This window comes from Schistocerca cancellata, chromosome 4 (genome assembly GCF_023864275.1).
Source record: "Schistocerca cancellata isolate TAMUIC-IGC-003103 chromosome 4, iqSchCanc2.1, whole genome shotgun sequence".
NCBI lineage: Eukaryota > Metazoa > Arthropoda > Insecta > Orthoptera > Acrididae > Schistocerca > Schistocerca cancellata.
The window spans coordinates 711,110,818-711,136,693 of record NC_064629.1 but is presented as its reverse complement, the minus strand read 5'-3'; the positions used below and the strand labels follow the sequence as shown (position 1 = coordinate 711,136,693).

General features: G+C 44.0%; 1 protein-coding gene across 1 annotated transcript in view; it reads right to left on the bottom strand.

Moving 5' to 3' along the window:
• The window catches only part of LOC126184393 (alkaline phosphatase-like), a 1,034,434-nt gene that overhangs the window by 454,460 nt on the left and 554,098 nt on the right, over nucleotides 1-25,876 (bottom strand). The window contains exon 4 of the mRNA XM_049926777.1: nucleotides 14,283-14,461. Within this exon, the coding sequence (XP_049782734.1) occupies nucleotides 14,283-14,461 (179 nt within the window). The remainder of the gene's footprint in view (nucleotides 1-14,282; nucleotides 14,462-25,876) is intronic.

The window sequence follows — 25,876 nt, the reverse complement described above, 5'->3', positions numbered from 1 at the left end:
TAACCCTGATGTTATTCAATCTGTATGTTCAGTACTCATTAAAGGAAACGAAAGAAAAATTTGGAGTGGAGTAGGAACTGAAGTTCAGGGGGAAAATATAAGAAGTTTGAGGTTTGCCAATGACATTGTAATTCTGTCAGAGACAGCAAAGGATTTGGAAGAGCAGTTGAACGGAATGGACAGTGCCTTGAAAGAAGGCTATAAGATAAACATCAGCAAAAGAAAAACGAAGATAATGGATCTAGTCGATTTAAATAAGGTGATGCTGAGGGAATTAGATTAGGAAATGAGACATTTAAAATAGTAGACGAGTTTTGCCATTTGGAAATCAAAATAACTGATGGTGGTCGAAGTAGAGAGGATATAAAATATAGACTGGCAATGGAAAGAAAAGCGTTTCTGAAGAAGAGAAATTTGTTAACATCGAGTATTGATTTATGTGTCAGAAAGTATTTTCTAGAAGTATTTGTATGGAGTGAATCCATGTATGGATTTGAAACATGGACGATAAACAGTTTAGACAAGAGGAGGTTATAAGCTTTTGAAATGTAGTGCTACAGAAGAATGCTGAAGACTAAAGGGGTAGATCACGTAACTAATGAGGAGGTACTGAATCGAATTTGGGGTAAAGAAATTTCTGGCACAACTTGACAAGTAGAAGGGATCTGTAGGCAGGACACATTCTGATCACCAAGTTAGTATTGGAGAGAAGCGTGGGGGGTAAAAATCGTAGAGGGAGCCCAAGAGATGAGTACAGCAAGCAGATTCAGAAGGATGTAGGTTGCGGTAGTTACTCGGGGATAAAGAGGCTTGCACAGAACAGAGTAGGATGGAGAGCTGCATCAAACCAGTCTCTGGACTGAAGACCACAACAACAACGACATCGCCACAAAAAAGGCTCTGTCGCGCTAAAAAGTCCTGTGCTGCACTGTAGCCACAGGAACATCTGTCGGTAAGAACAAACACATATTTGACAGACGATTACGTGCACGGATTACATAACACGAACGCGTACTGGAAAGCAATGCCTCCGAATTTTTTACGTGGGAAATGTTAATGTTTTTTAGATGAAACAAACATTATTAACATTCTACATCTTTATCCTTCTAGTCTAAATATTTTTAGCCCTTGCCGCTAGAGGGCTCCGAATTTTAGCGTGTAAATGGGGGTGTGTATCATAACTATATCGGTGCGGGAGAAACAGTGTGAGTCTGTTGAGTTCCGAACTTGAAAAAGTCGTCCATACATGGAGCACCCTCTGCTTCAGCACTATAATACCAGACCACACACGAGTGCTGCGACATCTGCAACAATCCGACGCTTTTGGTTCACTGCCATACACCATCCACCATATAGTCTCGACTTGGTCCCACCCGATTTTCATTTGTTTCCAAAACTTAAAGAACAGCTTAGAGGACTCCACTTTTATAGTGATGAAACGGTGGATGCAGAGGTGAGGTGGTGGCTTGCACAGAACCTTCTACAGTGGCAGTATCAACAAACTGGTCTCTCGTTAAAGGAGGTATGTTCGTCATCAGGATGACTATGTTGAGAAATAAATATGTAGAAATGAATAATAAAGATGTAGGATGTGGTATCACCGCCAGATACCACACTTGCTAGGGGGTAGCCTTTAAATCGGCCGCGGTCCGTTAGTATACGTCGGACGCGCGTGTCGCCACTATCAGTGATTGCAGACCGAGCGCCGCCACACGGCAGGTCTAGAGACTTCCTAGAACTCGCCCCAGTTGTACAGCCGACTTTGCTAGCGATGGTTCACTGACAAAATGCGCTCTCAATTGCCTAGACGATAGATAGCATAGCCTTCAGCTACGTCATTTGCTACGACCTAGCAAGGCGCCATTACCAGTTACTATTGATGCTGTAAAACATGTACCGTCAAGAGCGATGTTCACCATTTATGGATTAAAGTTAAGTATTCCACAGCTACGTCCTTCTTTTGCTAGTCTAATTTCCTTGACCTGTTCCAGACCTCACGCCAGCCTGCGTGAGCTAAAACGCGTGCCTTTCGGCTTCCTCTTGTAGTACCGGGTTGGCTCTCTTGCCAACCCACAACATAGGATGTTAATGACGTTTGTTTTATTTGAACAGTTTTACGAGTCTTCACATAAAAAGTCGGAGGATATCACTTTTTAGATCGTCCTCGTAAGTTCTGGTAGAAGAAGAGTGTGAACCCGTAAACGTACTTCGAACAGTGGAACGAAGTTTTTTGTCAGACAGTGGATCCATGTCACGATGGTTTTAGTTTGTGCTGCAGTGAAACCAGTTCACCATTCTTATTTGACTATGCGTCGAAGCATGAGTATTTATTGTAGAACTACATTATATTCAACGTACAGTGCCTTCCACATTATCTGACGTTGGCGATTCGAATAAACTGAGGATATGGGTATACTGAGTACATAACGAAGTTTCCTGAAGTCATGCATAAATACTTTTAAATCTGGTCCTCTGTTATTAGGCAAGCGCTTCTAGAACTGCTCGCGAGAATAATATACAGCGTGTTTATGATTAAACTTTCGCCACCTGAGAAAACCCCCATGAAAAATGAGTGATCGTTGGACAATGGAATATTGTGGAAACATTTTTAAGTACATGCAGAAGAGAAATAAGGAATAAACCATTGTAGGAAACACATTTTAATTTTCACGTGACGGAGTAGCATTTGTTAAATGCCCACGATGTTTACGTTTCAGGTTAAAAACGTTGCTCAATGTGACAACCATCTGCTACCACGACAGCTTGAACCCGCAGGAGGGATTATTCTACTGCTGCCGGAGACATCTCTGACGGGCTGGACCTTGGATTGTTCAGCTGTCGTGACACAGACCGTGCACTCCTTGAATATCGCGCATTGCGTTCAGGATTCTCAGTCATGGCGGCAGTAGGTTCTTCAACAATTTGTGGTGCAAACGCCAGTTAATTCGAAATTCCGAATCACGTTCTTCAACTCCGGTGCGGAAAGAGGACCTCTTGTATTCCTTTAATGCGTCAATACTCACGAAGAACAGCAGCGCTATTGCTGTTTTGATAAAACTGCCTTACGATTAAAGTCCTGCTCACCTTGTCCAGACCACGTTGACAGACTGCAACTGTAACGCACACTAATGCTTCTGTTTTAACCCTACATCACCGTACTAGTACCGGCACCTAACAGCAAGTCATGACACTAGCACTACTAACAACGCAAATCCTGTAGCGTGTGAGGTAACGGGCGAGTTGTGGTGCCCTGAAAATATTCTAAGTTCAGAGTTGGCGTGCCTGCGCGGGCCGCTCGGCAGGCCGACCGCATGGTGCTGGACAAGAGGGGTAGCCCCAGCGCGTGGTCCAGCGACCGCATGGCTGGGAATTCTGTGGAGACGCTGTGTCGCTGGAGGAGACATGCCGGGAGCGCCAAAGATGGTGGACTCTGTGAAACATTAATGGCAGACATTTCACAGTTCGTACAGGAATTAATAGTAACCAGATGAATCAAGATACCTCAAAAAGAAACATGAACATTATCATTATTTGCACGACGATTCTGATGGTGTAATCAGATTTTCAATATCTTTATTAGTTTAAACTTAAGTATCTGACGATAAATTATACAAGTAACACCCAGAAACGAATTTCCAGAATCTAAAGGGTTCATCCGATTTTGTCGATCGACTTGTCTTTAGAAAGCTGTTAGTGTAAACCTAAATTGGTATAAATGACAGGCATGTAACTTGAATAGTCAAGTGGCCGATTACTATCGATCGCATCAGGCCATAAGTACTCCACAGTTACACGAAAAAACGGTAGCAGCATGCTTATAAATATATTTATTCGTTTGTATATATCCGATATACACTATTCATGAAGAAAATGGTTAACTGTTTACTGTGTTTTAGAAAGCACAGGGACATTAGGCTACTGACCTACTTTTTGTTTCTATTCCTTCGATATATGTTTATTTAATTTGTTTACGTATTTAATAATGTGTGTTAGAGCGTGTTTATGATCCAGCTGTAGGAATATTTATTTAATTTCAAGTTATTTAAATGTAAACCCAGTATTTCGAACGTGTTTCATTATGTTTCTGAGTGTGCTTTGGCTTGGAGACAGGGCGAGAGCGCTCTAGCCCATCACAGCGATCGTTCCAAAAACGACACGTGGAGAGACTGTATAGAAGTGGGGGAGGAGCATCGTTTCGAGAGAGGACAAGAGAGTTCTGAACAGAGCAGCGCGATGGTCAGTCGCACAGTCCACGGTGAGTCCGGGACAGTACGGCGCGACCGACGCACGGTCGCGGGAAAGACTTGGAGAGTGGACTAGTTTGCGCGTGGTTGCGAGTGATAGAAATATTTCGTAATGTCGACTTGTGCACTTGTGAGATTTCCGTGGCTTCTGCAGTGAAGACGTAGTATGCGTTTAGAAGTGAATATCTCACCAGCTATATTGTTGCTCGTAACTAATTACGTGAAGAAGGAATCTATTGTTTCCCTGTTATTCAAATGGTTCAAATGGCTCTGAGCACTATGGGAATTAACATCTGAGGTCATCAGTACCCTAGAACTTAGAACTACATAAACCTAACTAACCTAAGGACATCACACACATCCATGCCCGAGGCAGGATTCGAACCTGCGACTGTAGCGGTCGCGCGGTTCCAGACTGTAGCGCCTAGAACCGCTAGGCCACACCAGCCGGCCCCTGTTATTCAAATTATATTTTATTTAATTGCTGGATCATCGACACCAATAAGTGGTTTACAGTAATAAAGGGCATTCTTAAAAGTACAGTACTTCTGCTATCGTACTCATCATTTAACATAGTACCTGCAGAATTTATTTAATTGCAATCTTTCATGTATAAATATTTATGTTACGTTCAAAATTCGCAATTGCCGAGTCATAGGAACCTTAGACCATTCGATTCTTGTGTATATTCATATTGTATACTGTAGACTCAGCAGTATTTGGCTTTTAATGCGGCAAATACGTATCCCAGCCCCTAAACAACGAAACCAGCCAAACCTTTCAATATTTCAACTCGGAGTCTGTGGGCACGTAGTTGATGACCACCACACCTCATTTTAATATTTGAAAGCTCGCAAGCGCACTGTCTGGATATTTATCTCATAAAGTTGGGAACCCATTAGTAGCTGGGTAATGGATTAAGGGTTTAATGTAGTTTTGTAGTGGTAGTAGTAGTATTCAAAGAAATAAGACTGACGCCCGAACAACAGGGACTTACATGCACCGAGAATAGAAAATTGTGCATTGAGAATGGCTAGCCACTAGCCGAAACCTCGATTTGCGTAATAAAATCTAAAAAAGGACGACTGATTGCTGCACTCTATAATGTATAAGCCACATAACAGTCGCTGAGTGCACCCACTTTCCAAATGGAAGGTAACCTGATGAGTTCAAGTAGTTGTTATATAATTTATTACTATCCAAGTAAATGTGATTTGTAAGGCATATTTTAACATTTCAGACAATAGGCTGTAATTTTGAAGTCTAAATAAATAGAAATAAATATCCATACGGTAAGTAGTTATCCGTCTACACAGGCTCAAGCAGCGAAAGTTTAATTATAATGACGGTGTATTCATTAAACGTGTATTTTGAAAGGTTGTATCAGCAACTGTTTTACTATTAAACAGTATCATCATAAAACACGTAAAAAGATAAATTCCTGAGTGACACAGCCAACAACGTATAACTGAATTATATATGCCAAACTTAAACATTTGAAATTCAGTACGCACAGAAAGTTAGGCATATGACAACATGAACACCTCTCACAACATCCCTACATTTACAAATCAGCTTTTTATTTTTACGTTGACAGTGTTTAGTAGTAGGCTATTTGTTACTGAGAAACACGTGTTCGCTGACGTATTTCTCAATGATCCAAGTAACGTTGAAGAGAATATGGTTTTTAGTGATATCAAAACGGAAATGAATTATTTGTTTACCTACGAAGTGCCGGCAACTGTGGCCGAGCGGTTCTAGGCGCTTCAGTCCGGAACCGCGCTGCTGCTACGGTCGCAGGTTCGAATCCTGCTTCGGGCATGGATGTGTGTGATGTCCTTATGTTAGTTAGGTTTAAGTAGCTCTAAATCTAGGTGACTGATGACCTCAGATGTTAAGTTCCATAGTGCTTAGAGCCATTTGATCCATTTTTACCTACGAAGTAGGCAGGTTCACTCTCTCTATGCAACGAACTGCATGCCATAATGAACTGTCCTCACAAATTAAAACTATCTGCCGGAGAGGTACCGCAATTCAATCCTGATGGCTTCCTTTCACGATTGTGTCGTAGCGTTCCATTATTCTGGGACTAAATGTTTCTATGAATGTCGGGAAATAATTTGCCCAGTAATAGTAGAAGCGTGTGACTCAAGTAACATGCTTGTTTCAAACGGGGTGGCTGAAGGTCAGGCTCTAAAAGATTTATCAACAATTCTAGCTAGTTGTTCAGTTCCAAGGTTGAGAACATTAAATTTAGAGCAGAACATGTACACAAACAGACTAAAAACTTCCTCGATTTAAAAATAATATGCGTTGCTTTGATATACACAGGATACCTATCACCGCACACGTTACTATAAAAAACATATCATGCCATCTCCATTCGCAAGCACTAGCTACTTTCGGATCCATGATACACAGAATGGTCAGATTATAGTTTTCAGAGACTTAAAAGATTCAAAATTGTTCAAATGGCTCTGAGCACTATGAGACTTAACTTCTGAGGTCATCAGTCCTCTAGAACTTCGAACTACTTAAACCTAACTAACCTAAGAACAATAGACACATCCATGCCCGAGGCAGTATTCGAACCTGCGACCGTAGCGGTCGCGCAGCTCCAGACTGTAGCACCAAAACCGCTCGGCCACCCCGGCCGGCAGAGTTAAACGAAAAAGAAATAAACACAAGACAACAAATTTCCGAAAAGAAGGAGTATCCTATGTAAAATAGATTCCCTTTATCATAAGCATTGCAAAAAACGATGAAATGGAACTTACATCACACACACCAAAAACCGCAATAAGATGTTTCACGACAGTCAGGAATTTGTTGGCAACCTCTCATATGAAATAGTTAATACATTCAACCAACTGAATATAGATATTTCTTTTTGTATAAAAAAAATAATCTGTCACTCCAGATATGAAACATAACAAATAACTCAGAAAAACTGACACATTCTGGCATATACAGGGTTTTTAAAAGCAAGGTGTCGAATACTTTGAGAGGTGGTAGTAATCATAGTAACAAGAAAAGTAAGTCTAATAAACATGGATAAGCATACTTTCCGAAATAAACACGTCTTTATAGGAAGGGCTGCGCGATGCTTGGTTGTGGATATTGGCACAGTCGTTGCAATGGCGCTCCGTCAAATGTGTCAGCAGGGTATAATGATGTCTTACTTACGGTACTCTACCTACCATTAGGTGGTCTGCAGTCAGTTGTGTGGTTCGAGTCGTTTTGTTGGCTACGTTAGTTTTCGTCGTGTTTGTGTGCCTTATTGTACATAACTGTCGACCTAGGTACGTATCATGGTGTTTTACGTTTTTCCAAACGCGGAGACTGTTATGTGTTTACTGTTATTGAGCCGGTTGTGCGTACAAATGGTATAGTACATTTACGTTTTCGCTCTTCCACCACATATTAGCAATGAAAGCCTACTACTCTACAAGTGAAATGACGGATATGACACTGTGCTATGGATTAGCAACTGGACATAGCCTGCGAGCCCGTGCCCGCTGCGCTGAGAAATATTCACAGCGCAGAGTGTCCTCTGATAAGTTGTTCGGCAGACTTTTCCAGCGTCTGAGGGTCACACATACACTCGCAACCTCGGAAGACTGACAGTGGGAGGCCTCACACAGTCCGCACGCCTGCCATAGAGGCGCGTGTTCTGCGTTTGGTGGAAGAAACCCCCGGGACCAGTGTGCGACGATAAGCAGCAGCTGAAGGCGTGTCTCACTCTCTTATCTGGTAGGTACTTCATGAACAATTGCTGTACTCGAATCATCTTCGAATCTACAGCGCGTTCAGGTCTTAAGTTCACATGATCATCATGGCAGACGGCGGTTCTGTCAATGGCTGTTGCAGAAGTGTGCCGCAGATCCACTGTTCTCATCCCTGGTTTTATTTACCAATGAGACAAAGTTCACAAGAGATGGTGTTGAGAATTTCCATAACCAGCATGTATGGGTCAATGTAAATCCTCAAGCAATTCAGGAAAAAGGCAATCAACACCGATTTTCTCATCCCTGGTTTTATTTACCAATGAGGCAAAGTTCACAAGAGATGGTGTTGAGAATTTCCATAACCAGCATGTATGGGTCGATGTAAATCCTCAAGCAATTCAGGAAAAAGGCAATCAACACCGAGTTTCTCATCCCTGGTTTTATTTACCAATGAGGCAAAGTTCACAAGAGATGGTGTTGAGAATTTCCATAACCAGCATGTATGGGTCGATGTAAATCCTCAAGCAATTCAGGAAAAAGGCAATCAACACCGATTTTCTCATCCCTGGTTTTATTTACCAATGAGGCAAAGTTCACAAGAGATGGTGTTGAGAATTTCCATAACCAGCATGTATGGGTCGATGTAAATCCTCAAGCAATTCAGGAAAAAGGCAATCAACACCGAGTTTCTCATCCCTGGTTTTATTTACCAATGAGACAAAGTTCACAAGAGATGGTGTTGAGAATTTCCATAACCAGCATGTATGGGTCGATGTAAATCCTCAAGCAATTCAGGAAAAAGGCAATCAACACCGATTTTCTCATCCCTGGTTTTATTTACCAATGAGGCAAAGTTCACAAGAGATGGTGTTGAGAATTCCCATAACCAGCATGTATGGGTCGATGTAAATCCTCAAGCAATCTAGGAAAAAGGCAATCAACACCGATTTTCTCATCCCTGGTTTTAATTACCAATGAGGCAAAGTTCACAAGAGATGGTGTTGAGAATTCCCATAACCAGCATGTATGGGTCGATGTAAATCCTCAAGCAATTCAGGAAAAAGGCAATCAACACCGATTTTCTCATCCCTGGTTTTATTTACCAATGAGGCAAAGTTCACAAGAGATGGTGTTGAGAATTCCCATAACCAGCATGTATGGGTCGATGTAAATCCTCAAGCAATTCAGGAAAAAGGCAATCAACACCGATTTTCAATCAGCGCATAGGCAGGCGTACTTAATCTGGCCATACGTGCTATCACAAGTATTGACTGGGGCGCATTATCTGGACTTTCTCACTAATGTATTGCCTACCATGCTGGAGCCTGTGCCATTGCAGCAACGAATACAAATGCGGTTTATGCATGATGGCGCGCCAGCGCACTTCCGTCACGATGTGCCCCAATATCTTATGCAGACATTTCAGGACCACTGGATCTGACGGGGGCGGGAGGGAGAGAGGGGTGGAAGGGGAGGGTGGCACACCTTGGAATGCTCGTTCCCCAGACCTCAATCACCTATACTTTTGGTTATGGGAACCTTAAAGGAACTGGTCTACGCCAGTCTGCGATGTGCAGACACTACAGGGCCGTCTTCAATGCGTGCCAGCATGTACAACAAGTGGGTATTCTTCAAAGGATGCATCAGAGCTGCATTGTCATGAATGGACGCTACGTTGAACACCTCCTGTAAACACGTGTTTATCGCAGAAAGCATGCATTCCCGGGTCAGTGTTTATTGGACATATCTCAGAAAGTATGCATTTCTGGACCCATGTTTATTGGATTTACTTTTCTTCTTTCGATGAATACTACCAACTCTCAAAGTATTCGACACTTTTTTAACAACCTGTATAAGACCAACTGCAAAAAAATTGATCATTTCTATGTAGATCAAAGTGGCAAAAATTTAAGAGTGAGGCTTAGTGAACGCTCAAGGTTGCGTGCGTAGCTCGGGTAATTAATGAGAAGGTCCTGAATCGAAGTGGAGAGAAAAGAGCTTTAGGCACAACTTGCCTAAAAGATGTAGAACATACTGCGGCATCAAGGAAGAGTTAACGTGGCAATACAGGGCCTTGTGCAGGGTAAAAATTTTAGAGGGTGGCCAAGGATTGAGTACAAGAAGAAGGTTGAAATGGATATAGGTTGTAATAGTTTCGTAGGAGAGCTGCTGCATCAAATCAATCTTTAGACTTGAGAACGTTGTAACAAATTTGAAGCGATCGGTTCGGGTAAAACACAAATTTTAATTCTAAACGTATTTGAAATTGTAAGAGAACTTAGACTGTTTTATCATCTAATCTGTTCATAGCGGGTACTAACTTTGTTGCACTAGTAACTGGCACTTGTCGTAGGTTACACGATGACACTTCAGAAACTATGAATATCAGGCACGTCAGAAAAACCATCAGTAGTTAAACACAAAACCATTAAAAAAATCAAGGATCATCAATTGAATTCTCAGCCGTCATAATACTGATGTGAGCGAGTAGCTGATGTTGAAGCTTTAGTCGTATACAGAACATTGGAGTCGTGAGATGATGTATGCACAACTGTGGAGTCAAGAGATGCTGGGTGCCAAATTAATCTCTGTTAGAATTTTGTGCAACTATGAAGGTATGTCGCAGAGAGCAGCGCAGCCTCAAGAGAGTGTATCACGTGTTGGCCAAGTACGTAGCGACGTTCTACTGATTCTGTCTGTCATCAGCACGTTGATGAGTGTGTTAAATATTTCGTGCTTATTTTATTGTTCGTGCATGGCGACGATCATTTTGCCACTGTTGTGTTCGTTATGGATAACGTAAAGAAAAGTAACAAATATCACACGACTAATCGAGAGCACTAGGCGCTTCTTGTAAGTCACTTTATCGAGAAAATGTCAGAAGCGAAAACAGTGTTCCGTGATGAAGTTTGCTCAGGCGTTGCCACTTTTCCAGGAGAGAGGACAGCTGCAGCATGTGGTGTGGGACAGAGACAGAGAGCACTCTAACGACATCGCAAAGTAATCTCTCTCTCTCTCTCTCTCTCTGTCTTTACGCAGAACGCATCACTCACCCGTCTTCTTAGTTGCTCGCCACTCTAGAAGTGAATAGGGCCAGCTCATGTGGCTTGCAGCAGAGAGTGCCAGATGTAAAGTGCCTATCGACTGTTTCCACGCTTGAGATCATTTCGATATCTGGTGCGTATATTATATCATTTGGCCATCATACAATTGCGTCCTCTATCAGTTTATTAGGAAATAAAATTACTGTTAATACTGAAAGAAATCAAATATAAGGAAAAGAACAACCTTGTCTACAGAAGCAAATATTATACTGTTATAAAGAAATTTTAAAACGCTGAGGAATGAGCGTCACTTCGCAAGCTCTATTGGCGAAGTTGACACATTTAATGTGCATGTTAAAAACTATTAGCACAAGGTGTTTGTTAAGTGAATAAATACTGGCCTAATAAATACTTACCCCCAAAGTGAATTTTCTAAAGGAAAAACAAATTATGGCTAACTATTTCTAAACAATGGCAGCATAACAGCAGGAAAAATTGTGATACATATGGTTTTCTTAAGAGTAGTCTGGATTTTAGCATCTTTTGGAAAGTTTTGGCTGCATCAGCTTTATGGCACCCTAACATTTTGATGATGTTGGCGTTAAACTTCATGGCACATAAAACTTGCTCAAGCTACACTAAAGGAAAAACAATTACAACAACAAGAAGGAGTTGTGCGACATAAAAGAAAATTAGTTGGCGTGTTCCTACATCTGAAATATCGTGTTTACTCAAATTAATCGCCGGTCACATGAGAGTGGCGTTAGTAGCACCACTATGAGGATGCAAATCAGGTTTGCTTTAAATACTGGCTGTAACGGTCTGAGAGTTATCTTTGATAATGGACCTGGTGAGTTGGTGTTACTCAAGAATGCCTCTTAGGCGACAAAGACGCCAATATCAACACCTCATAGAGTTTGAACGAGGTCGTGTAATGGGGCTACGAGAAGCTGGGTGTTCCTTCCACGATACTGTGAAAACACTTGGCAGGAATGCAGCCACCGTTCATGATTGCTGGCAGCGGTAGTCACGAGAATGTACGGTCGCAAGATGGATGGACTCCGGACGGCCACGCGGCACTTCCAACAGGGAAGACCATCGTTTTCGGCATATGGCTCTGGACTCATTGTACTGCAGCTGTAGCAGCAATTTGAGTAGCATTTGGCACCACAGTGACACAACGAACTGTTACAAATCGGTTACTTCAAGGACAGCTCCGAGCCAGACGCCCTGTAGCGTGCATTCTGCTGACCACAAACCACCGCCATTTGCGACTTCAGTGGTGTCAAGCGAGAGCTCATTGGACGACAGGGTGAAGGTCTGTTGCGTTTTCTGATGAAAACCCGTTCTGCCGCCATTCCAGTGATTGTCGTGTGTTGGTTAGTAAGTGGCCAGTTGAGGACCTGCTGCCAACCTGTCTGCATGCTAGACACACTCGACCTACACCTGCAGGTGTGGTCGACGGTGCGATTTCGCGTAGCAGTACCAGCACTCTCGTGGTTATCCCACGCAGACTGATTGCATATTTGTACGTTAGTCTGGTGATTCAACCTGTTGTGCTACCATTCATGAACAGCATTCCAGCCAGTGTTGTCACTGAATCTCCTTTTCGCTAATAAGCACTAAGAGGGCTGCAGAACTGACCGTAGCTATTTGATAGTCTGGGAATTGTCAATAGTATCACATGTTCTTACTCTCTGATACATTGCGGAGATGTTTGCGAATCAACATGGAGTACTACCACAGAGCCAAGTAACGGGTACATAGTATGCCACACGTTAGTATCTCTTTGTCAGCCAGATGCCGGCAATGAGAATTTCTCCTATCATCAGTATTCGAATGGGCTATCTATATTGAGCAAGCAGTAAAGGAAACAAAAGAAAAATTCGGAGTAGGTATTAAAATCCATAGAGAAGAAATAAAAACGTTGAGGTTCGCCGATGACATTGTAATTCTGTCAGAGACAGCAAAGGACTTGGAAGAGCAGTTGAATGGAATGGATGGTGTCTTGAAGGGAGGATATAAGATGAACATCAACAAAAGCAAAACGAGGATAATGGAATGTAGTCGAATTATGTCGGGTGATGTTGAGGGTATTAGATTAGGAAATGAGACACTTAAAGTAGTAAAGGAGTTTTGCTATTTGGGGAGCAAAATAACTGATGATGGTCGAAGTAGAGAGGATATAAAATGTAGACTGGAAATGGCAAGGAAAGCGTTTCTGAAGAAGAGAAATTTGTTAACATCGAGTATAGATTTAAGTGTCAGGAAGTCATTTCTGAAAGTATTTGTATGGAGTGTAGCCATGTATGGAAGTGAAACATGGACGGTAAATAGTTTGGACAAGAAGAGAATAGAAGCTTTCGAAATGTGGTGCTACAGAAGAATGCTGAAGATTAGATGGGTAGATCACATAACTAATGAGGAAGTATTGAATAGGATTGGGGAGAAGAGAAGTTTGTGGCACAACTTGACCAGAAGAAGGGATCGGTTGGTAGGACATGTTCTGAGGCATCAAGGGATCACCAATTTAGTATTGGAGGGCAGCGTGGAGGGTAAAAATCGTAGGGGGAGACCAAGAGATGAATACACTAAGCAGATTCAGAAGGATGTAGGTTGCAGTAGGTACTGGGAGATGAAGAAGCTTGCACAGGATAGAGTAGCATGGAGAGCTGCATCAAACCAGTCTCAGGACTGAAGACCATAACAACAACAATCTATGGAACGATAACCACACCATTTAGATCATGGGAAAGTAAAGGAAGAGGTTAATTTACTATCCCATCGAAGCCGGCTGGAGTGGACGAGCGGTTCTAGGCGCTGCAGTCTGGAACCGCGCGACCGCTACGGTCGCAGGTTCGAATCCTGCCTCGGGCATGGGTGTGTGTAGTGTCCTTAGGTTTCTTAGGTTTAAGTAGTTCTAAGTTCTAGGAGACTGATGACCTCAGCAGTTAAGTCCCATAGTGCTCAGAGCCATTTGAACCATTTTTTTTATCCCATCGACACCGATATCACAAATACGGAACATAAATTCGGACTCCAAAAAGATGCGCAAGGAAACTGGTTGTGGCCGTTTCAACGGAAACATCCCGGCATTCGCCTTAAGCGATTTTATGAAACCGTGAGAAAGCTAAATCTGTTGGTCAACTGTGGATTTAGACACCGTTACACACAATTGCGATTGTCCATTGTCAGCTGTTGAATCGTGTCATACTCTGTTTTATGTTACATGCAGATAAATTAACTGAAGTGTAGTTGATACTTACCGTGATATTGCGACCTGGTGTGTCTTCGACGAGCTGTCTTGCGATGTCCTTGCAGATCTTTCGCGTGGCGGGCGACATCTTGGAATCGTCCTCCCAGTAGCGGCTAGCCGAGTGTGCATACAGGGCAGCGGGCGTCGCGTGCGTCACACGTGTGTTCGTCACGATGCCTGTCGCCATGCCTGCGCACACCATACACCACCATAAAGATCAGAGGCAGTACAACATACCTGCACACACCATTTAGCGTGACACTGACCAGAGGCAGTACAGCATGCCTGCTCACATCATACACTACCATACTGACAGAGGCAATGCAACATATCTGTGCACACCATTTATCACCAAGCTGCCCAGAACCAATGCAGCATGCCTGCATGCACCATACACCACCACACTGATCAGAGTCAGTACAACATGTTTGCACACACAATGCGCCGCCATACTGACGAAAGTCTGTACAAGATACCTGCACACACCAGAACCCCGAGCGGTTCTAGGCGCTTCAGTCCGGAACCGCGCTGCTGCTACGGGTGCAGGTTCGAATCCTGCCTCGGGCATGGATGTGTGTGATGTCCTTACGTTAGTTAGGTTTAAGTAGTTCTAAGTTTAGGGGAATGATGCCCTCAGATATTAAGTCCCATAGTGCTTATAGCCATTTGAACCACACCATACATCGCCATATCGACCAGAGGTGATACATGGATACACACATCATACATCACCATACTGACTAGAGGCAGTACAACATGCCAGCGCACACTATCACCGCCACACTGACCAGAGGTAGTACACACCTAAAAATCATACTGTAGTAAAATATGCCTGTCTTTATCCCAAAATACACGATTAACAGATGAATGAATAATGGAAGCACTTTGTGTTACTGTTTTTTATGTGTAGTGTAAAGTACCCAATAAGCTCAGAAGTACCTTGGATTGCGTGTTTACACGAGGCAAAATTGTGACCACAATTAAATTAGAAAAGTTTTTCTGGAATTTCAGAATTATTTTTAATTTACTTGACTTTGGCATTACTTTACGTTACGAACAAAAAAAAAAAAAGAGTGGTAAATAAGCATTTCATTTCAGTGGAAGGAATCTGTCAGATACTTCACCATTCTCACTAATGGTTTAAAGAAGTGCTTTCTTCTTAAAGCTACATCCAAAACAGCTCTCTGACTTTGTGCTTCGTTGATCATTGTATTGCATTGTATTTTATGTTAACCGGGGACCTAGAAACGACGGAGAGCCTCCGTCCCCGCCTCAGCCGCAGTGGTCCACAACCCCACGACGACTACCGCAGTCCACTTCACCTGTCCGCCGCCCCACACCGAACCACTGCCTCAGGGTTATATTGCGGTTCGGTCCCCCGTGGACACCCCCCCCCCCAATCCCCGGGAACGTCTCACACTAGACGAGTGTAACCCCTATGTTTGCGTGGTAGAGTAATGGTTGTGTACGCGTACATGGAGAACGTGTTTGCGCAGCAATCGCCTACATAGTGTAGCTGAGGCGGAATAAGGGGAACCAGCCCGCATTCGCCGAGGCAGATGGAAAACCGCCTAAAAGCCATCCACAGACTGGCTGGATCACCGGCCCTCGACACAAGTCCGCCGGGCGGATTCGTGCCGGGGACCAGGCGCTCCTTCGACTCCGGAAAGCCGTGCGCTAGACCGCTCGACTAACCGGGCGGGCTCGTTGATTATACTGAGTTCCTCAGTTGCATAACTCCACTAGCAGTTGTTTTTTCAGCATAATGTCTCTCAATCTCTTCCCTTGCTCTCTTCCACACTGGGCTAGTGGTCTCGGTCTCAGTACCTGGTTTTTGACAATAATTGTTGCATTATTGTCGTTCTATCAGAAATGTAAATTTTGACTGCCTACAACCTTAATTGTTTTATTTTGTTATAACTAGTATATCTTAACATAATGAACTGCTGTATCATTACACAACCAGTATGTTTCAGAAGGCACTCACAACGATGCCTATGGTTAATTGCGGAAGAGATGTATACTTGCAAACCATGAGTATCCTGGATAGTGCAAAACCGAGTGACGTCGGTGAGAATAATGCAACGCCACTCGTCAACATACCATGCTTTCCGGGTAGCATACCATTCGAGATGCAGGTGCCTGTTGTGTTAACGGCTGCCTACGCATGGGGGCGGAGATGCAGTAACCTGGCTTCTGCTATTCTCCAACCAACGGCGAGGGAGTGTTCTAGTCAGTCGATTATTTGTACCCGGATGGCAGTAGCAGATGCGAAGGGGATATGATGTGCTTGGCCGACCGTAACATTAATGACGCGCGTCATTCTCTCCACGGTCGCAATCAATCCAGACTCGGACTACTATTATATCCAAACACCCACATGCCTGAATGTCGTACAGCCCTACCAGACGGTCACATGTAGAGTTACAATGATGCTGTTTTCAAAATCTATCAGACGCTTCTATGATTTCCTGAAACCAGCAGACTGCATTTTTTCAGTTTGTCATGGTCCTTCACACTGCTCACTGATCACCTGACGCAGCGCACTCCCATCATGCAGGGCGCCAACTAAACGACACAGTCAAACTTCGGTGGATTGTAGTTGGTTTTTGCGAGGAACAAATTCAAAATAGGAACCTCTGTTACATTCAGTGACGCTACAGAGCATCGAAGTTGTAGAGTCACACGTTTGCGACTAGGCCACTTCCTCAAGACAACACCTACAACCCCTGGACGTTTGTCGGTACCGTTTTGTTGTACTCTGTATACACTGTTGGGCTTGATAGCATGGTGAAAGGAAGAGACCACCAATGTACTCTGGTGGCTTGTCGTATCATCACACACCATTGCAAAAAAACTTATTTTTAGAAACACAGTTCATTTCAAACACCAATCACCACTATACTGTCAACGGCTAAGTGATGCATGAAATGAACTGCCCTATCAAGTTACCCACCTGGCATCGAGTCGTATCAATGAGCGAATTATAAAACATAGGACTGAAAATAATCTTTCTTTTGTGTTCCTTTGTTTTAGATAGCTTTTGAACGCCATTCTATTTTCCGATGTTCCTCGTAAGAGTCGTGAGGCGTATTTTCTCTGTTGTTTCGGCAGATATTTGCCGTTTTTGCGAGCTGTAACTGGAGTCGCCCAAAACAAATACTGCTCATCAAGTCTTTCATGCTATGCTTAATGTCGATGGAAAGCGTCAGTTTGCTTCCTGTTACGAACGAAATGATATTTAAAACGGAATTTAAGTATCCAGTCGATATCTCTGTAGCAAAAGAGTCTAGTATGATACTCGTTTTATCGATATGCATTAACAGAGACAGTAAAACACGAAGAATAATCAGTCTTCGAGCAGTACCACTTTCGCCATGGCCTGCGCCGATTGCAACGCTATGTAGTCGCGCTGCTTAGTCGCTGCTGGAGTACTTGTTTTTCTTCGTGATTTACTGTCTCGTTAATTAATATAGACGAAACAAATATTGCATTAGACTAATTTTGTACTGCTCTGCTGAAAGGGCACGTACAATTCCTCAATAAAAAAGACTTTCTTCGTAACGGGACACAAACCGACGCCTCCAGCGACATTGGACGTCGCATGAAAGATGTGATAACCTGTATTTGTTGCGAGGTGACTCCAACTACACGTTGCAAAAACAAACTTGCAAATATATACCAAAACACTAGCTAAAATGCGCCTGACGACTATTAGGACTCCACCGACAAACTTCCAGATGATTTTGAGGGATACCTGCTTTGTATTTTCATTAAATGTACCCACGGTCTCCGGCGGGTTGTTACAGAGATACTGCATTTCGTTCGGTTTCTTGCCCCATTTACCTCCTGAAAATAGTGCAAAACAGTTAAAATGTCAACGGTATGTGTTGCGTGTCTTGTTTCCATTCGCTCACGGTACCTGCTGTTTAAAAGAGTAATGCCCTCTTTTAATATGCTGCACTCAAGTGTGCATTCAGCACTGCTCGGCTCTGTCTACAGTTTTGTTTTCCGGAACTGATAGACGTGCGTTAACAGTGATACAAAGTAATACTATAAACAGGCTTATTGATGAGGAGTTGGTCCATACAGGGTGATCTCTTCCACCGTGTACACTCTCTAAGAATTGATGGATGCGAGGATGAGGAACAAAAAAGATCAAATGAACTTATGTCGGAGTACATGGTTTTCAAGCTAGGGGTTGGGTTGTTTGGGGGAGGAGACCAGACAGCAAGGTCATCGGTCTCATCGGATTAGGGAAGGGCGGGGAAGGAAGTCGGCCGTGCCCTTTCAAAGAAACCATCCCGGCATTTGCCTGGGCCGATTTAGGGAAATCACGGAAAACCTAAATCAGGATGGCCGGACGCGAGATTGAACCGTCGTCCTCCCGAATGCGAGTCCAGTGTGCTGGTTTCCAAGCTATGGACAATTCATTCAGTCATACGTTGTTACAGAGGTTGCGGTCTAATACGTGCTGTACCGTGCAGCCACAATTACAGTATGTGTTGGAAATAGTTTCCATGTGCCTCAACGCATGCGTGTACGCGCCGTAGCATGTTCTGCCTCACACGTTCACATCGGCCAGGCTGTATCCGAACACTGTCAAAGGCAGCACGAATACGCTGCTCCAGTGTCTCCACATATGGAATGGGCTCTTCATACACGATGCTTCTGAGATGGCCCCATAACCAGAAATCGCACGGTGTGAGATCCGGTGAACGAGCAGTCTATGCGACTTGACACCCTTGTCCGATCCATAGACCAAGGACGACATGATTGAGATGCGTCCGGGCGTTAACGGCGAAGTGGGGTGGAGCACCATCATGTAGCAGCTACATAACCCTTCGAATCATCAATGGCACTTCTTCCAGAAGGGAAGGCAAAGTCACCCGCAAGAAACGCCTATAGTTCCGGCCTGTTAGGCGACGTGGAAGGAAGACTGGTCACAAAATACGGTCGTCAATTATCACGGTCCACACATTCCGGCTGCGTAAATGCTGATGATTCGCTGTCACCATACCATGGAGGTTCCGCATACTATTCCACAGGTGACTGTTATTAAAGTTGAAGATACCACTCCGTTTAAAGGTGGCTTCCTCTGTGAGTAGGATGAATGACACAAATCCCGGAATCGTGATTGCCCGGTGAAGAAACCAGTGACAAAACTGCTCCATATGCGGGCAGTCTGTCGCTAGTAAGCCCTGAATGCGCTGTAAGTGAGAAGGGTATAACAATTGTCATGGGGAATGTTCCACACGGTCGTCTGGCTTACCCTGTACTGGCGAGCCAACTGACACGGCGGTCGCCTTCCACAGTGTTAATCACATCTTCCTCCAAGTCTGGTGCCCGAACATTTCCGATACGTCCTTCATGATTTCCTGCTTCCTGAAACGACCCTGCCTCAGACAAACAGCAAAACACTGTAACAAACACTAAATGCTGTGGTTGTTGTTTGCGGGGCTAGGTCTCCTGGTACAAGTTTGCACCCCGCCGCCCGTTACCTTTTGCCTTTCGTAACTAAACGCCATGTCGGCAAGCTCTCGATTCGAATACAGAACCATTGTGTACAACGCTGTAACACATGCAGTACAAGGTGAATCAGTAAGAAAACTGACACGGACACAATATTACCAATTGCTATGGCAAGAGAGGGCCCTAGATCATGACATATAAGAACAGTACCGCCCTCTAGGAGGAAACCATGCGTACTGTAACAGTGACTGCATGGTACAGCGCGTATTAGACCGCAGTCTCTGTTGTGGATTGGCAAGAGAGCCAACCCGGTTTTGAGAGGAAGCCGAAAGGCACGCGTTTTAGGTCACGCAGGCTGGCGTGAGGTCTGGAACAGGTCAAGGAAATTAGACTAGCAAAAAAGGACGTAGCTGTGGAATACTTAACTTTAATCCATAAATGGTGAACATCGCTCTTGGCGGTACATGTTATACAGCATCCATAGTAACTGGTAATGGCGCCTTGCTAGGTCGTAGCAAATGACGTGGCTGAAGGCTATGCTAACTATCGTCTCGGCAAATGAGAGCGTATTTTGTCAGTGAACCATCGCTAGCAAAGTCGGCTGTACAAGTGGGGCGAGTGCGAGGAAGTCTCTCTAGACCTGCCGTGTGGCGGCGCTCGGTCTGCAATCACTGATAGTGGCGACACGCGGGTCCGACGTATACTAACGGACCGCGGCCGATTTAAAGGCTACCACCTAGCAAGTGTGGTGTCTGGCGGTGACACCACAGTCTCTGTAACAAAATATGATTGAATAAATGGTCACTAGCATGGAAACCACGAATTTCCGGACATAAGTTCAGCAGACTTTTTTTATCCAGTATCCTCTCATCGATCAATCCCTAGACTTTGTACACGGTGGAAAAAATCACCCTATATATACGTGGCGTATGGATTCACTGAATGCAAAGGAAGAGCGGTACAACGACGTTACGCTGAGCTGCTCCCTCACTGATGGAAAACAACATCGCTGTACTTCTGCATTTGAGAGTTTCGCATTACTCTGTGTCGTACATTATGGTTATCGCACGTTACGGGTTTATTCACTGTTGTGAAGGTCTTTTCCGGCCGTGGTGGCCGTGCGGTTCTAGGCGCGTCAGTCCGGAACCCCGAGACTGCTATGGTCGCAGGTTCGAATCCTGCCTCGGGCATGGATGTGTGTGATGTCCTTAGGTTAGTTAGGTTTAAGTAGTTCTAAGTTCTAGGGGACTGATGACCTTAGATGTTAAGTCCCATAGTACTCAGAGCCATTTGAACCATTTTTTGAAGGTCTTTTCACAGGAACAAGGGTGACTACGGATAAATAAAATTGCCTTATACTCTGTAACGACCCGCCAGACACCATGGATCCCTCTGAGAACGTTCACTATGTGCGAAGTGATTCAGCTTACCATAGCGATGTCGTTTTATGCAAACCACAACGTTATATCTGGTCTTGAAAAATCACGCGCGAGGTTTTCACACTTTCTTGCTCGCTACGTGCAAACTATTAGTCCTACAGAAAAAATAAACAGGACATTTTTGTGAGACATTCTATGTACCTAAATTTTGTACTGCGATACGTTTTCACTAGAGGTCGTAGTTCACGAGTTATTCAAGAATAATGTATAAAAGTGATCTTCAAACGCACCCATTACCTCGCTCAGCGACCACCAGTCAGGATTTCTGGTATGTTCTTCATGGTACTCCATCGTAACAGTGTACAAAAGTATGCTACTGTACGAATTAAATCCCACATTCTACCTTTTTTGATCTTCAATGACTGGCCTTATTACGCCATCGGCTTAGTGGAGCACTTACGAATTGTAAAATTTACGTTTGCTTTAATTTCATCTAAAATTTTTGTGAATTTTGACAGCATAAAATAAACAATGGAATTGTATTCGTCAGGCCTTTTGATACGAAACTAATGTGCTTGTGAGGACGAACTTTGCCTCGAATTGTCATCGTAATTCGTTTTGGTGCAACGTTTACAAAAGTCGTTTTTCATTCGTTGCCCTCACGGGCACGTGTAAGTCAATAATGTTAACAAAATAGCCGGCTATACTGGCGACGTAATAGCCCAATAAATGGAGACCAGAAAAGGTCGAATATTGGGAATAATTTGTGTAATCGGAAATTTCTGTACAGTGGTGGGAGTGAGTGCCACGAACAACAAACTAGAAATCCTGACCGGTGAGGGATGAGCGTGGGAGTGGAAGTGGGTTTGAGGGTCACTTTTCTGCGTATTCTTGAATAATTCGAAAACAAAGGCCTGCAGCGGAACTGTATCCTAGTATAAAATCTAACCATACTAAATTTCCTACAAAAAGGTCCTGTTCATTTTCTCTGCAGGACTAAGAATTTGTGCGTAGCGTGCGAGAGAATATGAAATTCTCGCACATATTTTTTGAAGGCCAGATACAGAATTGCAAGTTTCATGAAACAACATTATTAGGGGCAGCTGTAACACTCTGCATATACCGGGTTCTCTCCTAAGTGGTCAGGCTGATTTTCGCTGATGTTTCCGCAGGTTTTTTCAATTTCGGTTTTACAGGGTGTAGATGGACTCGGGCCAAACAAATACCGCTCATCACATGTTTCATGCGTCACCTAGCTTCAACGGAAAGCGCCAGTTTGTTTCCAGTTACAAAGGGAAATATTTTACAGCAGAATTAAGCGTGGCCATTCGATAGAAAGGTCCCAAGTTAGTTTATTGTGGTTTTCAGTTTAGAGATATGTAAACTCCCGGGGAAAAAAATAGTGCACCATTTTTGAGGTTTCCAATTCACTCAGGATTTACTGCTGCAACAGTAAATATGGACTACAAAAAATGATTTCATTTACAGATAAATAGCACAAGCGGTTCTGAGGTTCCAGTTTTCGCTTCATGCTGAAATACCCATATTAGTACATAGGGTAGCCCCCACGGGCGGAAATGAACACTCTGACACTGGCATCCAATTGATCGTACAGATGACAAATACTGTCCTGGGATACGTTATGACACGCCTGCTCGAGCTGTTCCCGTTGTTCCGTAAGAGCTGTTGGTTGACGAGTCGCACGAGTCGCTTCTTGTCTAATCATATATCACACCTGACCAATTGGAGCCAAGTCCGGAGATCGTGCTGGCCAGGGAAGTTACAGCACGTCTTGCAGAGAACGTTGAGTTTCACAGGCAGTATGTGGACGAGCATTACCCTATTGTAACAACACATCACCTTCCTGTTGCAAGAACGGCAAAAGAATGGGTCTAACAACTTTCTGCACATACTGAGCGCTGGTTAGCGCCACTCCAGAAACACCAAAGGTGAACTACAGTTGTAGCTTATTGCATCCCAGACTATAAGATCTGGAGTGGGGCTAATATGTCTTGGAGAAATGCACTCTACGAGATAGCGCTCACTAGGTCTACGTCCTAAGTGCAAGCGATCATTACTTGCGTGCAGGCAGGATCTGCTACCATCACTGAAGACCACAGCGCGCCAATGCATCTTCCAAGTGACCCTCTGACGGAACCAGTCGAGCTGTGCACGTCGATGCTGACGGAACTAGCCGGGCCGGGCACGTAGATGCTGTGGCGTGGGGGGGGGGGGGAGGGGGAGGACAGGCTAGACGTGCGTGTGCTCTTAATCTCACTGCTAATAACCGGGCCGCAGCAGTTCGTGTTGCCATGAATCGGGTCACAAGTCCTCAGATCTCTGTCGTACTAGTTGATCTGCCACTGCTGCCCTTAGAATAAGACGATCCTTTCGGGCTTCTGTACTGCGTGGACGTCCAGAACCTCGTCTACGTGTCTGAGAATGTGTCACGTAAGCGCTGATACCAGCATCGTTGCACAACTGACGCAGAACGTCCAACTTGTGTGGCAGTTCTCCGAGAGGATCATTCTGCCACTTGGAAGACCACAATTTGACCTCTTTCAAACTCGCTCGGTTGGTTGTAGAAAGCACTAGTCCATCTCCGTGGCATGGTTGCCTGCTTGCTTCACAAGTCTGCATCACACAAGGCCATCTGGCTGTAAGCATTCCCTGTGAAAATGTTGACACAGATGGTGCTTTGGTAGCTATGCCACAACGCTATCTGCTGGTGGAAGATGTTGAAACCATTATCAGTACGTCTACTACCCCCCAAGTGGCATATGCAGTCATCGGATCAAAATGAATGCCGTCTTTCCAGGAGTATTAATTTTTTCCGGCAATGTACTAACAGGGACTGTAAAACACAATAAAACCTTTGTTAGCCACGTGTTTACCCTACTTACCCGCGCTGTGTGCTACCTCTGCGCAGCAGCACTACTCAATCGTTAGTAGAGTACTAGTTATTTTCAGAGCTTATTATCCTTTTCAGTATATATCGCTAAACCGTATAACACAACAGACTAATCTGGGACCGTTCTATCGAACGGACGCGTTAACTTCCACTTTAAAAATTATTTTGTTTGTGACTGGAAACAAACCGAAGCTTCCTGTTGACACTGAGCGACGTATGAAACATGCGATCTACATCTACATCTACATGAATACTCCGCAAGCCACCTGACGGTGTGTGGCGGAGGGTACCTTGAGTACATCTATCGGTTCTCCCTTATATTCCAGCCTCGTATTGTTCGTGGAAAGAAGGATTGCCGGTATGCCTCTGTGTGGGCTCTAATCTCTCTGATTTTATCCTCATGGTCTCTTCGCGAGATATACGTAGGAGGGAGCACTATACTGCTTGACTTCTCGGTGACGGTATGTTCTCGAAACTTCAATAAAAGCCCGTACCGACCTACTGAGCGTCTCTCCTGCAGTCTTCCACTGGAGTTTATCTATCATCTCCGTAACGCTTTCGCGATTACTAAATGATCCTGTAACGAAGCGCGCTGCTCTCCGTTGGATCTTCTCTATATCTTCTATCAACCCTATCTGGTACGGATTCCACACTGCTGGGCAGTATTCAAGCAGTGGGCGAACAAGCGCACTGTATCCTACTTCCTTTGTTTTCGGATTGCATTTCCTTAGGATTCTTCCAATGAATCTCAGTCTGGCATCTGCTTTACCGACGATCAACTTTATATGATCATTCCATTTTAAATCACTCTTAATGCCTACTCCCGGATAATTTATGGAATTAACTGCTTCGAGTTGCTGACCTGCTATATTGTAGCTAAATGATAAGGGATCTATCTTTCTATGTATTCGCAGCACATTACACTTGTCTACATTGAGATTCAATTGCCATTCCATGCACCATTCGTCAATTCGCTGCAGATCCTCCTGCATTTCAGTACAATTTTCCATTCTTACAACCTATCGATATACCACAGCATCATCCGCAAAAAGCCTCAGTGAACTTCCGATGTCATCCACAAGGTCATTCATGCGTATTGTGAATAGCAACGGTCCTACGACACTCCCCTGCGGCACACCTGAAATCACTCTTACTTCGGAAGACTTCTCTCCATTGAGAATGACATGCTGCGTTGTTTGGGCCGACTCCATCTACACACTGTAGATACGAAATGAAAATATGAGCTGAAACACCAGAGAAAATGCGCCCGACGTCCCTTAGGAGAGGCACTCTATATATCGCTCTACGTCTTATAAATTGCCTGATAAAAAGCATCCGGACACCTATTAAATGGTTAAATGGCATTAATAGCAGGTAAGTCCCCCCTTCACCTTTATGACGGCGTCAACTCTGATTGGGACACTTTCAATGACGTGTCTGAATGTCGATGGAGGAATGGCAGACCATTCTTCCTCAAGATCCGAAACCAGAGAAGACAGTGTTGTACACTGGGGGTTTTGAGAGAAGTCCCCCATGGTGCTCTGTTGAGTTCACGTCAGAATCCTGGGCAGGCCAATCCACTTAAGGAAGGTTATTATTCACACATCACTGCTTCACATATGCTGATTTATAACAGGGTGCATTGTCATGCTGATACAAACAAACATCGTCTCCTACTTCACACAGTACACAGTGTTGAAAAATGTGTTGGTATCCTTCCGCATTCTGCGTTTTCTTAAGCAGACTAATGGGACCATACCTTAATCATTAAAAACACCCCCACACCGTAGCACCACCTTCTCTGTACTTCACTGTTGGAACTACACATGACGTCAGATAACA